This window comes from Dendrobates tinctorius, unplaced genomic scaffold, assembly GCF_039654945.1.
Source record: "Dendrobates tinctorius isolate UK_male_01 unplaced genomic scaffold, ASM3965494v1 ptg000361l, whole genome shotgun sequence".
In the NCBI taxonomy this organism is placed as follows: Eukaryota; Metazoa; Chordata; class Amphibia; order Anura; family Dendrobatidae; genus Dendrobates; species Dendrobates tinctorius.
The window spans coordinates 740,197-756,123 of NW_027362027.1; the positions used below are offsets into that span (position 1 = coordinate 740,197).

A 15,927-nucleotide genomic window follows, 5' to 3' on the forward strand; every position below is an offset into this window, starting at 1 on the left:
TGGCTAGAGGGCGGTGAATTGTTAACCCTGCGTGGTGCTCCGCCCTCCCTCCTCTCCTGAATGCGCGCTTTTTCTCAGGAAGGCGCCATTTTCCCAGCCTGTTAGCCGGGCACCAGCTCCTAGCATCTTCTCCAGCTGGTTTTTTTCAGGAGGTCTGTCGGCCGGATTTCGCTCTGACCTGCATCCACTGACAGGTCGCAGAGCGTCGCTTCTGGGGACACCGGACCGTGAGTAGCTCTGCACTGCAGACTGACCCTTCTCCGCCCTCGGTCCCCCAACCTTCCGGCATTACCTCAGCTTTTCACTATGTCTAACTCTAAGTCTGATCGTACCCGCTCTACCGCCCCCCCCTGCACTTTAGTCAAGTACTTTGCATGTTCTTCGTGCAATCGCAAACTTCCCTCAGGCCAGTCGGATTGTAGCAATCCAATCCAGCCTGACGCCGCTCAGGAGCCATCCATAGCCCCAGTGGTGAGTGAGCCCCCCATGCCGGGATGGGCCTCCTCGCTATCTCAATCAGTGGCAGACCTCACCAAGGTGTCTCAGTCCCTGGTGGCCGTTCTTGATAAGTTGCCCCTGGACACTTCAGCAGGGCCAAGCAGGTCCCAAATTGTTCCATCTGAATCAGCCAGCGGTAGTCGCAAAAGACCCAGGCAAGATTCCCAGCCGGAATCCTCTCCTAGTCCCATCTCACCGCATAGCCCTTCTCACCAGCCTCCCTCTCGGGCCTCCTCTCCCGAGTCAGGGGAAGCGCTTTCGGACAGGTCATCTGAGGGGATTTTAGAGCTGGATTCAGACCAGGATGCAAGCATGAAGGTCACAGTGCAGGACCTCATTGCTGCGATCCATCATACTTTAGATATTGCTGACTCCCCTGCGAAATCCTCAGATCAGGAGGTTTCGTTCAGACGGGCAGAAACTCCTTCCAGGGTTTTTCCTTTCCATTCCGAGTTTGGGAAAATTTTTACCAAGGAAAGAGAGGATCCGACCAGACGCTTTCAAAGAGGAAAACGTCTCGGCATACTCTACCCATTTGCTAAGGAGCTCACGGACAACTGGTCGGCCTCTCCCTCGGTCGATCCGCCCGTGTCCAGGCTATCCAATAACACGGTTCTCCCGCTTTCAGGCGTGGCGTCCCTAAAGGATTCTAATGACAGGATTATAGAATCCCTGGCGAAGTCTGCCTTTGAAGCGGCTTCAGCGGCGGTGTGTCCAATCTTTGCTTCATCCTGGGCAGCAAAGGCCATAGCCACGTGGGCAGACGACCTTCGTCAGGGCATCTTAGATAAGGCGCAACCGGAGCATTTGGACGATCTCGCCAATCAGATCTCCCATGCTGGGGACTATCTTCTCTCCGCTTCCTTGGATGCTGCATCCTGTGCAGTTCAGGCGTCAAGCAACGTTGTTGCAATTCGACGTACAATTTGGCTAAAGGCATGGCAAGCGGACTTGTCTTCTAAAAAGTCCCTCACTAACCTGCCTTTTCAGGGGGTGCGTCTCTTTGGGTCCCAATTGGACCAGATTATTAAGGACGCCACCGGAGGCACGAGTTCACTCCTCCCTCAGTCCAAGCCTCGCAGACCCCCTCTAAGGCGTCAGTTTCGACCCTTTCGGACTTTCCGCCGTTTCAATACGGCGGACAACTCCTCCAGCCAACAGAGACCGCAGGCTCGCCAGGAGGGAAAGAAAGTTTCCTTCAGACCCACTCCTTCCTGGCGACCCCACTCCTCCCAGGGCAGACCGTCCAGATCTAGATCTGGACGGTCTACTTCAGCATGACTATCATCGGGCACGCGAGGGGCCTTTCCAATTGGGAGGTCGACTTCTTTCCTTCAGGGACGTTTGGCTGGCCGCCGTGGAGGACGCCTGGGTCAGGGAGGTCGTATCCTCAGGATACAAGATAGAGTTCGTCTCTCTCCCACGGGATCGTTTCTTCGAATCCCGGCCTCCAAAGGATCCAGCCTTGATCCCGGGGTTCTCTACGGCTATTGCCGCTCTCCTCAGTTCCGGGGTGATTGTGCCCGTTCCCGAATCGGAGCGCTTCACGGGGTTCTACTCGAACCTGTTTGTAGTGCCGAAAAAAGACGGCGCAGTTCGACCCATCTTGGATCTCAAGCTGCTCAACAAGAAAGTCCGCCTTCGCCACTTCCGCATGGAGTCGCTTCGCTCAGTCATCGCCTCCATGGAGGAGCAGGAATTCATGTGCTCAATAGACATCCAAGATGCCTATTTACATGTTCCAATTTTCACCGGACATCAGAAGTTCCTGCGCTTTGCGATTCGACAGCACCACTACCAGTTTGTCGCACTGCCCTTCGGTCTTGCCACCGCTCCCAGAGTCTTCACGAAGATCATGGCTGCGTTGATGGCTTTGTTGAGTCAGAGGCCTCGTTCTTTTCCCGTACCTAGACGATATTCTGATCAAGGCTCCCTCATTCCAACAGGCTCACCAAAGTTTGTCAATCGTCCTGGACACTCTTTCCAATTTCGGGTGGATAGTCAACAGGAAAAAGTCCTGTCTGGTTCCTACCCAACGCCTGGTCTTTCTAGGTCTTCTGTTCGACACTCGTCGGTCAAGGGTCTTTCTCCCACAAGAAAAGATTCTCTCTCTGCAGCAGGAAGTACGATCGCTGCAGACCTCGTGATTCCCATCCCTCCGTACAGCCATGAGGGTCCTGGGAAAGATGGTGGTGGCGATAGAGGCAGTTCCCTTTGCCCAATTTCACGCCAGGCCTCTCCAGCAGGCCATTCTATCGAAGTGGAACAGGTCGCCTCGGTCCCTGGATCGCCCTGTCCATCTTTCTTACCGTCAAGCGGTCTCTCAACTGGTGGTTGTCGTCACCTCTCATTCTATCGGGTCGATCCTTCCTTCCCATTCACTGGCAGATAGTAACCACAGTTGCCAGTCTCCTCGGTTGGGGTGCTGTGTTCCGCAACCACACTGTTCAGGGTCGATGGTCGGATCGGGAATCAGCGCTGCCGATCAACGTTCTGGAGATTCGAGCGATCCATCTTGCTCTGGTCCACTGGGAAAAGCTCCTCAAGGGACTGCCGGTACGGATTCAGACAGACAACGCCACAGCGGTGGCATATGTCAACCGCCAAGGGGGAACACGGAGTGTCTCAGCCCTGGCGGAGGTGTCCAAGATTCTTCGTTGGGGCGGAGATTTCCGTTCCGACAATTTCCGCGGTTCACATTCCCGGCGTAGACAACTGGGCCGCCGATTTTCTCAGCCGCGAGGGTCTCGCGGCGGGAGAATGGTCCCTACATCCGGAAGTGTTTCATCTGCTCTGCCTTCGGTGGGGAACCCCGGATGTAGACCTCATGGCGTCTCGCCTCAACAGGAAAGTCCCACAATTCGTGTCCAGGTCTCGGGACCCTCTGGCAGTGGGCGCCGACGCCCTGGCCGTTCCTTGGTCCCAGTTCGAACTTCCCTACCTGTTTCCCTCCTCTGCCTCTTCTTCCCAAGCTGTTGAAGAAGATCAAGGCAGAAGGACTTCCGGTCATTCTCATCGCCCCGAATTGGCCCAGAAGGTCTTGGTTCGCGGACATTGTCAACCTTCTCGCGGACGCCCCCTGGAAGCTTCCAGACAGAACAGATCTGCTGTCTCAGGGTCCGATTTGCCACCCCAATTCTCGGCCGCTCAATTTAACGGCGTGGCTGTTGAGACCGAGGTTCTGAAACGAGCAGGATTTTCCGACCACGTAATTCAGACCATGATCCGAGCCAGAAAGCCATCATCTTCCAAGATTTACTACCGTACTTGGAAGGCCTATTTCACTTGGTGTGAGACCAATGACGTCGCGCCCATGTCCTTTTCGCTCCCTTCAGTCCTAGCGTTTCTTCAGGCAGGATTGGATGCGGGGCTTGCCCTCAGTTCCCTGAAGGGTCAAGTTTCAGCGCTGTCCATTCTGTTTCAGAAAACGTTGGCTTCCCGTCCTCAGGTTAAGACCTTTCTTCAGGGCGTGGCTCACACGGTCCCGCCGTACCGGGCGCCCGTGGATCCATGGGATCTTAATCTGGTTCTTGAGGTTCTGCAAGGTCCGCCCTTTGAACCCCTCAGGGATATTTCCCTTTCTCTCCTTTCTTGGAAGGTAGCCTTTCTGGTGGCCATCACCTCCGTCCGGCGCGTGTCGGAATTGGCAGCTCTTTCGTGCCGCTCTCCCTTTCTGGTTCTCCACCAGGATAAGGTAGTTCTGCGGCCTCCGCCCTCGTTCCTTCCGAAGGTGGTGTCCTCGTTTCACCTCAACGAGGATATCGTGCTACCGTCCTTTTGTCCGAATCCAACTCATCCCCGAGAGTGGTCCTTGAACAAGCTGGACCTGGTTAGGGCGGTAAGAGTCTATCTGTCTAGGACGACTTCCTTGCGAAAGACAGAGTCTCTTTTCATTATCCCTGATGGAGCGCGGAAAGGTCACCCGGCGTCAAAGGCCACCATTGCTCGCTGGATCAGATCGGCTATCCTGGAAGCCTACCGTGTTAAGCGTCGCGGAGCCCCTCCGGGTATCAGGGCCCACTCTACTCGGGCAGTGGGTGCCTCCTGGGCGGTGCGCCACAGAGCTTCCGCACTGCAGCTTTGCAAAGCTGCAACATGGTCATCGGTTCACACGTTTGTGAAATTCTACAGACTCCACACCTACGCTTCGGCGGACGCCAGCCTAGGTAGACGGATTCTGCAGGCCGCGGTGGTGAGTCCGCTGGCCTGATGGAAGTTTGTTTCCCACCCCAGGGACTGCTTTGGGACGTCCCAAGGTCTCTGTGTCCCCCAATAAGGCGAACGAGAAAACAGGATTTTTGGGTTGCTTACCGTAAAATCTGTTTCTCGGAGCCTTCATTGGGGGACACAGCACCCTCCCATGTTTTACAGCTCCTGTTCTTACTTTGGTTGAATGGTTACAGTTGAGTTGTTTATGTTGTCAACCTATTCTGTTACTTCTCCTACTGCTTTCTCACTAACTGAGGAATTCTCTGCCGGTCGGTGGGGTGTACACAGCGGAGGAGGAGCTAACCTTTTTTTTGTGCATAGTGTCAGCCTCCTAGTGGCAGCAGCATACACCCAAGGTCTCTGTGTCCCCCAATGAAGGCTCCGAGAAACAGATTTTACGGTAAGCAACCCAAAAATCCTGTTTTTTTATAAAATCACTGTTTTATCATGAGGAGCTTGTCACTAGAGAACTGGTAAACCTATTGCCATGTAGTCTTTCATACTCATGAACTCTGCATAAATCCACCACCACCACTGATTGGCCACTTTCTGCCTACGCACAGTGTATACAGAAATCAGACAATCAGTGGTGTGGATGGGCTTACAGAGCTCAGCATTCAGAGAGCTGGTTTGAAGTGCAGAAGATTAATCAGGGATTTTATCAAAACTGCCGCAGACGGCTCAGTAAGTGATACATTGCTGGAATCGGGGACTCTGCATCTACGGTACATCATGCTGCTGTCAGATGAGATAGCAAGAACCTAGTGACAGATTTTCTTTAACATGGATGTAATGTTTCATTATGATTTTTTTTTACAGCCTTACACTGTTGAATTACATTACATTTTCTACTCTCCTGTAGATGTACCAGTCAGAAAATGATAAAACTATAGTAGAGGAGGAGCTGGCAGTGATTCTGAAGACTGCATTGGGAGTGTCAGAACTGAATGTAACAGATCTGTTTAGAGCGATAGATGAGGATGAAAAGAGTAAAATCACATATGGTAAGTTGTAGATTCTTTGAAGATTTCCTGTACAAATGTTGGTCTTATCTGTACTTTTACATAGGCCTGCAGTCAAGCCTGCTACATTATTCTAAATAATATAGTGCAGCTCCAATGAGAGCATTTTACATTCATCTCTGTATAATTTTCTTTTTTTGTGCAGAAATTTGCACACTGTTTTCATCTGAGCTGTGTACCTATGTTCTTTTTACCTCTGGGCAACATAATGATGTGCAAGAGGTGTAATTTTTATTTTACCCTGGCATGTTCCTTAGAAATAAGAAGGCATGGTTGACATCATTAGAATATTAACATACAGTTTTTATGTTAAAAAAAAACTCAGAAATGCCAGAAAGATAATACAAATATACCATTGTCACTTTAAATTGTTTCTGCCAATCCCTTCCTCAAAGGGAAAAACAAACAGAAAAAAGAACATGTAACCTTGAACACTTACAAAAAAGTAGAAGAAATTCGTAGTTGCAGCCGTTTAGCTGTTACAGGGTTCCCAATTACCATTAGACCCCCTTCACACGTCCTGGTGCTTCCTGTACTGGAAAAAACAGCACTGTAGTCTGTGTTCCATCCGTATGTACGTATGTGACGTGCGTGTATCCGTTTGCTGTACGTGTGTCACATCCGTGTGCCACCCGTGTGACACGTACCAGTGCTTGGGAAAAGCTGTACAGTTGGCTGTTCCCAGGCGCAGCATCATTGTCACCTACCATTGAAGGTAGCACGCATCATTGTCACCTACCATTGAAGGTAGCACGCATCATTGTCACCTAGTCTCTCTGAGATCAGCACAACCAGGAAACAATGATGGGAGTTGAATGTATGTGTACATCGTGTAGAAAATAATTAATAAAAAAAGGCTTGGGCTCTCGTGTACCTTTTTTTGAAATGGCAAGGGGAAAGCCACTGGGGGCTCATGTTAATATTCTGGTAAAACTGCCAATGGCCATAATTGTTCCCAGGCTATTAATATCAGCTCACAGCTGTTTGTTTAGCCTTTACTGGTTATTATAGGGGAGACTCTTCCCCTGCAAGAAAATTGACTTGGAGTCTCCCATATAATCAAAAACCAGCAAAGACTAAACAGTTGCGTGCTGATATTAATGGCCTTGAAAGGGGCAATAGATATTGGCCCCATCCCAGAATAAAAACAGCAGTTTTGAGCCGCTCCAGAAATGTTGCATCAATAAGATGCACCAATTCTGGTGCTTAGCCTTGCTCTTACCATTTGCACTGTGGCTGTTTCAAGTGTTGCAATAGGGCTGGGGTTGTTGTCAGATTTGTAATGTCAGCTGAAATCATGTTCAAGGGTTAGTAATGGAGAGACGTTTATAAGACTCACTCATTATTAACCCAATAGTAAGTTTTGAAATAAAAAAACAGCAAGAATAAAATCCTTTATTTTAAATAAATAATAATGAATAAATACTCCCTGACCCTCTTTATCCTTTTTATTACAGTATAAATTAAAAATAAAACATATTCGTCACCTGTCCGACAATAATCCATTTGTGTCACGCTGTAATCCTTCTCTGCTGCATCTGGATGCCGGATTGAGTGGTGGCATGATGCGAGAGTTTAGCTTGACATCCAGGAGACACTGGGCTGAGAGTCAGAGCGCAGCTTCAGTGACCTGCAGTGACTTCATTGAGGTTACCGCAGGTCACTGAAGTTGCCGCTGCCATGGGCAGCTCATTATGAGCAGTCCGATGAAATGCGATGACCTCAATGAGATCAGTGCTAACACCTTGAGAAAATTCTCACTGTGCTAGCTGTGACGTAATTAAGGTTACCACAGTTCTGTGGCCAGCGGTAACGTCTGACGTTATCACTCATCAGTGAAGGTGCTCCCCAATCTTTGCTCATTGTTTCCTGCATTCATGGCTGAGCAGTCGCATCATGCCACTGCTTAGCTATGTAATCCAGATGTAGCAGAGCTGGACTTCTTCATGGGACAAATGGATTGTTTTTGGATAGGTGAGGAATATTGTTTGTTTTCATTTTTAGTGCAATAATTGGGAAAATGAGGGTGGGGTTTGTTTCAATTAAAGGACTTTATTCTTGCTGTTTATTTTTTTTACAATATGACAATGAGGTTTGTAATGGGGGCGTCTAATAGACTCCTCTCCATTACTAACGTCTGGGCAGAGGCGTATCTAGGCTTTCTGGCACCCGGGGCAAGAATTTGGTTCGGCGCCCCCCACCCCCCCCAAAAAAAAAGTACATATGTGACTTGCACACTTAGCCATGTACCCACAAGCTGCTCTCCCTAATGCTCTCGATGTTCAGTAAAAAACTGAAAGCAGGAAGAGAAGCTCGTTGTCACAAGACCACATCTATGAAAATCGCATATGAGTGAAGTGTCCATGTGATGACTACGGCAACCTGCAGAGCTGAGTCCTGACATTGGAGCTTCTGAATTCTCACAACGAATGCACTGCACACTTTTAGGATTCTCCCTTGCCGATGTACAGTCATGTCAGCACAAGTATGTGATTTGTATACTTCTGGCCACATTCCGACTAGACGTGCCCGGCCTTGCTCTGTTCATTTTCATTGAGTGAGGCCACACATGTCTAGTCAGCATGTGACCGTATGTATGTAAATTACCGGCATGAGAGAATCCTGACAGTGTTCAGTGAGCACTGTGAGAATTCAGAAGTCTGCAGTCACATAGAATGACAGCAGACTCAGCACAAACCTGGACAACCCCTGTAATGTTCCTAACAAATAAAAACATGAGAATTAGTCAGTATCACTAATAATATTTACATCCAGGTACCTTATAGATGACGTCGTCTCTGCAGTCGTTCTCCTTTTCTTCTTGTCCAGACCCCATGATGAGTTTTCTCATCCACATCTCGTCTCAGCAGACTTCCATCTTCTCCGGTCTTCTGCAGCAAATCTTCACACGATGCCCTTAAAGATAGAAGTGTCATTATAATGCTCCTAAATAAAAATGTCTGCAATATACTGTCGCCTCACACTATTCCCCTCCCTCCTCATACTGTCTCCTCTATCATCCTCCTGTTCACCATACTGTCTCCTCATATATTTACCCCCTCACTCTCTATACTGTCTGCTCACACATATCCTCGACTCCCCATACTGTGTCTGCACACATCCCATCACCCTCACTCCCCATACTGTGCCCACATAAATTCATCCGTTCGCACCCCTTACTGTCTGCACCCATCCCCCATACTGCTTCCTCATATATGCCCTCATACATACTCTTCATTTTGTGTCCTCAAATCTCCCCACACACGTTAAATACCATCCCCACTCCAAATCCACCACACACATTAAGTACCCCCCATCCCCACTCCAAATCCCCCCACACATTAAGTATCCCCCATCCCCACTCCCAAATCCCCCCACACATTAAGTATCCCCCATCCCCACTCCCAAATCCCCCCACACATTATGTACCCCCACTCATTAACCCCCATCCCCACTAATTAACCCCATCTCCACTCATTAAACCCCATACATTAACCCCCCTACACATTAACCCCCCCACTTATTAACCCCCATCGCCACTCATTAACCCCCACACTCATTAACGCCCCACTCATTAACCCCCATACTTTAACCCCCACACATTAACCCCCCCACTCATTAACCCCATCCCCACATTAACCCCCACACTTTAACCCCCATCTCTACTCATTAACCCCCATCCCCACATTAACCCCCACACTTTAACCCCCATCTCTACTCATTAACCCCCATCCCCACATTAATCCCCATCTCCACTCATTAACCCCCACTCACTCATTAACCCCCATCTTCACTCATTAACCCCCCCCACTCATTAACCCCCATCTCCACATTAACCCCCTCACTTTAACCCCCATCTCCACTCAATAACCCCCCACTCATTAACACCCATCCCCACATTAATCCCCATCTCCACTCAATAACCCCCCACTCATTAACCCCCATCTTCACTCATTAACCCCCCACTCATTAACCCCCATCTCCACATTAACCCCCTCACTTTAACCCCCATCTCCACTCAATAACCCCCCACTCATTAACACCCATCCCCACATTAAACCCCATCTCCACTCATTAACCCCCCACACTTTAACCCCCACTCAATAACCCCCCCACTCATTAACACCCCCCCATCTCCCATCTTCGGTGGTTCTTCAGCTCCACAGAGGAGCACACTTACCACCAGCGTTTGCTCTGGGCGCCGGGGAGTGACGTCAGCGGCGTGATCACATGACATGATCACGCTGCTGACGTCGCTCTGACCTGGCGGTCAGAGCTAATTGTACAGGCGTCTGTATAGACGCCAGTACAATTGCTGCCTGGGAGCCGGCGCGGCCTCCTTCTCTGCGTCGGCTGTCAGCTTGACAGCCGTCACAGAGAACAGCCGGCTCACAGGATGGGGGGCGGCAGAGCGCAGCCGCCGGGGGGAGACACTGCGGACCGCTGCATTAGGCGGCCCGACTGCGCCCCCCTGCTGGCTGCGCCCGGGGCAACTGCCCCGGCTGCCCCCCCCTGGATACGCCACTGCGTCTGGGCTTGATGTCAATTGACAATACAAAGCTGACATCAACCCAACCCTATTATCACACTTGCCAGGGCAAGTGGAAAGAGCGAGGCTAAGTGCCATATTTGACGCGTCTTATGGATGTACCATTTCTGGGGCAACTGAGGTTGGATGTTGGTAGCCTGGTGGGCAATATCTATTAATATCAACCTACAAATGTCTGTTTAGCCTTTGCTGGTTAGAATTTATAGGGGGACCCTACATGACCTTTTTTTTTTTTTTTTCCTGTGGTCCAACTGACCAGTAAAGGCTAAGTAAACAGCTGTGAGCTGTTATTAATAGCCTGTGAACCTTTTGGGATACTGTCCCCTTTTCCAGATTAGTAACATCATCCTCCAGCAGTGGGCTTTTCCTCAGCAGGTTATCAAAATTACACCGAAGACCATGCCAATTTTTTAATTATTTAACATAGGATGTACACAGCGAGTCATGAATACAACACCCATCATTGTCGCCTGGTTGCGCTGATGTCAGGGAGACCAGATAACAATGATCAGAACTGTCGCCTTTTCCCAGGCTCAGGTACGTGTGCGGCACGCATTTTGTTCATGGTGCGTGTAAAAAAAACTGTCATGTCTGCGTGTTTTTGACACTGACCGCATGTCCGTCTGAAAAACCTGATATGTGCACCCCACCATTGAATATAATGGATGTGCGTGTGTCCATAATTGCTGTCCTTAAAAAATGGACCACATATGGACACAAATAAACAGATGTGTGAAGGGGGCTTTATGCACAACAGTCAATCATTAGAAGCATTCAAGTTTATAAGGGACAGCTGATCGCCAAGATATGCCAACTGATTTCACACATTTGTATTGCAGATTACTGCAATCAGATAGTTTTCTTTATTCTTGGATATTAACATTATTTCACTTTTTTTCTTTCCAGTGGACTTTGACAGGTTTGCTGCTTTAAACCCTAATTTTGCTGAAATGTATCTTTATCCAAATATGGTGGACTCTGAAACATGTGTGGATAGTTCTTCTGCCACTGCCCCTAACGGTTTCTGTACTGATTTCACACCTGAAGACATGGAAGAATACCATAATGAACAAAAGAAACTGAACTAAAACTGGAACTAAATCTCCCTCTCCTGGCGAGGGGCATATGTGTATTGTACCTCTCAACATAGTTAAACCCATCTCTTATTTTTATTTGTATCTTTGTGACAGTTTCCATTATTTTTTGTTTTGCTTTTTTTTTTTGGTTATGTGTTCTTTAGTACAATCAAAGTGTTTGGAAAGCAAAGATGGAACATGGTCTGAATAACTTCAGAGGGTGCCATGTGCATACACTAGGACAGAAGAAAACAGTGGTGTTGCACATGGTAACCCATTGAGGACTGGACTAAATTGATATGTTATTATTTTCTTACCTCGCCCACGCAGAGTACTGTGGTTATAAACAACAGATACCACAAAACCTTTGAAAAAGTACCTTCATTTGAACAGACGTAGGTTTCTAGCATAATCTGAAAAGTTCATGGTTAGAACCTGTGGACTATTGCCTAAAGGTGCAGTCAACCAGCTGTCAACAATGGTATGTGATTTGGGACATCTATCTGGGCCCCCCATTCATCTGCAGGATTGTTTTCACCTCAGTAAAATAATGTTCTGTTCACATGACGGGGCTGAAGGGGCATTTACACTGCAAGATAATCTTTGTTGAAAATGTTTGTTTCACGATTATCTTGCCGTGCCGATAATCAAGCAAATGCTTGTTCATCTGATGAAATGATCTACTATGTAGGAGCGTAAACGGCACTGCAGAGAACAATCAGTGTAGATCACTCAGAGAGCGTTGTTTGCTTTCGTCTGCCTGTGTGAACAGACATTCAAACAACCCACTGATAGGCAAGTATCGCCTGTCGATCTGTGTTAATGGACCCTTGGGCCACATGCACACATCCAGTATTTGGGGAGTTTTTTACCCCAGTATTTGTAAGCCAAAACCAGGAGTGGGTGAAAAATGCAGAAGTGGTGCAAATGTTTCTATCATGCTTTTCCTCTGACTGTTCCACTCCTGGTTTTGGCTTACAAATACTGGGGTAAAAACTCACCAAATACTCAGTGTGCACATGGCTTTACTCTTTTCATAATATAAATATACTGCTCCTAATAAACATATTGGTTGGATTGTGGGCAGTCGTTGGCAGGAATTCATGGCCATCGTTATCACCATTAGTGAACATTTCTATATTTTCTGATCTCCTCCACCACTGAATATTCATCATTAGCATGAGATTCCTTGGGTCCCTACAAATGAATTGACTGTCATAAATAAACGAATGTTGAGGAGTAAATATTACCATTTAAAAGGCTGTTTATATAGGCACACTGCGCTAAACGATCTGTAATAGTTCATTCAGTGCTCATAGGCTGCTGTCGTTTACAAAGGACGACACACTGCCAAGTGATAATTTTTGAGCCTGCTTAAAAATAATTTCCTCCGACGAACGAGTGACTTGTTTGTTCTTCGGATGATCGACAGCCTGTTTATACAAAGATTTTTTTGAACAAGCATTCCCAGGAGCGCTCTTTTACAATAATCTTTCAGTGTAAATGCACCTTTAGTGCCAACACATCCAGGCTCCGAAGAGATTTTGTAAGGTCTTTTGGTATTTGTCCTAATGTATCTGTTTTGGCATATTCTAGTTGCACTGCTTTTCTGGCACTCAATGAGTTTCCTGTTTGAATGTTGATGCACTGGAGTATTAAAACTCCTGTGCCCGAGATCCAGCACACCTCCAAGATGTAATGTGTTTTCCATATGCTGTACAGAGCGTGCATGAACAGCAGAATCTGTGACGTCTAGTGCACTTTGGTGAGTTCTTTAGGTCATTCTTTATGTTGCATTACCCTCATGGATTACCGAACAAACTTTATTTGATGTTACATACTTAGTTCATTTTGTGTTCATTGCGCATTTACATAGTATTATAAACCGTTATATACAGGTCATTTTCTTGTTTTCAAGTATTAATGATTTACAGGTCCCCTGCCACGTTATGGCTGTTATAGACTGATTTACATAAAAACATGAATACTAGTCAGAAAATGAATCTTGTACGTGCTGTCTACATAATGTTGGGCTAGGATCATATAGGCTGTGCCTTTTTAATAGCTTTTAAAGCACATTTCCAACCAAAATGTAAAATGACCATGAAATATTAAGGTTCTGTTCAGATCACATTTGTGTCCCTTAAATGTAGACGCCACGACATATACACATTGAAAAGATGCTTCTGCTGAATGCTATACAGTGTCATAACCATTTTTTTTTTCTTCAATATATCAGCCAGACCTAGGTCAAAGGACATTAATTTGTAATCTGTTAGGCCGATACAACCTTATGAACGCATTTATACCGTTTTTAAAGAGATTCTGCGGGAATAGAAAAAAAAAGAAATAACTAGAGGAAATGATATTATAAATTTCTAAATACCTTTTATTAGGAAATCACATTTATTTATTAACAATTGCCTCCAAGGTGGAATTAAACAGAAACCTGATCTAGTAGGACAGACGCCTGTGAGCATGTGCAGTAGGAAGCTCTGTTGCGGTCACCTGGTAATAACCTATTAGGTTATGGTCAAGCTATTTCTAGGTCACAGCAACTTCCCAGAATTCAGATAGACAGGGTAGACAGCAGAGTGAGCAGCTTTGTCTTCTTCAGCACCCCTGGTGTCTCAAGTATTACATCCTAATGTCCACTGGTGGCACAACTTCCCACACAAGGGATGGTGCCTCGGAGGTTCTACTGCACATGCTTACAGGCACCTATTCTAAGACACGCGTCTCTCAGGGTAACAAGACAGAGGCCATTCTACAGTTATGACCTCCATATACAAAATAATTGTGATTTGCTAATTAAATGTATTTAGCAATTTATTTATACATATTTTCTTCATTTATTTTTCTATTCCTAGGGAACACCTTTATTGTGTACATTGACAGCTTACGCGGCATACGTTCTGAACGTACGTCACAAGTGTGATGTGAACATAGCCTAAGAAGGAGGTTTTGTCCGGAGTATTAATTTAAGACCTAACTACCAAAGTTTGGCTGCTGTTACGACTTCTGACTTTAATATGTATGGCCTTTTTTTTTTTTTTAAGTTTTGGGTGGAATCTCTCCGCAAGAAATCACGGTATGTGCCGGTATCAACAATGTCAAGTCAGTCCTTCCTATTGCAAAATATAGAGGCAAACCTAGAACGTGAAAGCTGCTGGGAATGTTGGGTCCTTGGGGATGCCAATATTGTACAGACTATTTTCGGCTTTGGAAACACATGGGGAGCTTGAGATTCTCTGAGGCTTCTCTGTTCTCTTTTGCTTCTCTTTGGCTAGCAGTAGGAATTATTTAGGTAGTCACAATATATTAGAGTTGCTCATAATACAATTCCTGACAGGTAAGGCTAGTTTCACACTAGCGCTTTTAAGCGCAGCGACGGCCTGCGCACGGCCGCCGCTAAGCCCCGCCCCTGCCGCGTCTTCGCCGGTAGCTCCGCCTACCGGCGCATGACGCTGCATGCGTCCTGCGTCCCCTATCTTTATCACTGGGGGCGCAGGCCGTGCGCAGTATGCGTTTGGCGGCGCATGCGCCTTTTTGACGGTGCGCCGAGCGCAACCAAACTGCAGCAGGTCGCGTTTAGCGCAGGTCGGCGCACCGTCAAAAGGACGCATGTGCCGCCAAACGCATACTGAGCACGGCCTGCGTCCCCAGTGATAAAGATAGGGGACGCAGGACGCATGTAGCGTCATGCGCCTGTAGGTGGAGCTACCGGCGGAGACGCGACGGGGCGGGGCTTAGCGGCGGCCGTGCGCAGGCCGTCGCTGCGCTTAAAAACGCTAGTGTGGAACTAGCCTAAGTGTCATGGCACTTTATGCTACGAGTGCTATCTGATCTAGTAGTTCATCTTGCTAAACCTTCTCCTCAGCAGTGGACATGTGACGGTGCATCTTTATGATAATCTGGTATAGAAAATATTTTACTTTTTCTGCTACTATTGACATTCCCACTTAATTTTAGGAATACAATTTTTAAATTCTTGGCTATTTTGGTGAAAAAAAATAATCATACATCAGTACAGTTAAATTCCTTTAATTTTGCATCTGCTAATTCAGAGATTGAACGGAGATCAAACAGGGAATCAATTACTAAATTCTTCCAGTATTCTAAGGGTAGTAACATATTTTGGGTTACTATATTTTTCGATCTCTGACGGTCCTCCACCCTTACAGTCGATTTGTATACACATTTAATGGATATCTAATAATACAGAATATCCAGTAATCTGACCCCATTCTTATTAATGCTCTTAAAGGAATTTACTGTATAATGAAGAATTTAAAGAGCAACTTTCATTTATTAAATCAATAATACGCATGAAAATACGCACCTTTGTAATATATGTGATCAGCGAAATCTGCTTCTTTGCCCTCCAGGACTAACCATTCATTCTCAAAATTCTCAATTGACTGGCAAAATTTGTATTCAGATTTTTACTGAGATATGTAAGATGATAGTCGCTCCTGATAAGATTCTATGTAGATAGGAGGAGGAGGAGAAGCTATTAGCAGAGCTCATACCTCCCCTCCTATTTATATAGAATCTTATCAGTAACGACTGT

At 46.8% G+C, this 15,927-nt stretch overlaps 1 protein-coding gene across 1 annotated transcript in view; it reads left to right on the plus strand.

The window, feature by feature from the left end:
• LPCAT1 (lysophosphatidylcholine acyltransferase 1) overlaps positions 1–11,450 on the plus strand; it is a 163,801-nt gene extending 152,351 nt beyond the window's left edge. The window contains exons 13-14 of the mRNA XM_073562638.1: positions 5,570–5,711; positions 11,185–11,450. Coding sequence (XP_073418739.1) covers positions 5,570–5,711; positions 11,185–11,366 — 324 coding nt within the window. The 3' untranslated portion in view covers positions 11,367–11,450. The remainder of the gene's footprint in view (positions 1–5,569; positions 5,712–11,184) is intronic.
• The last annotated feature ends 4,477 nt before the right edge of the window (positions 11,451–15,927 follow it).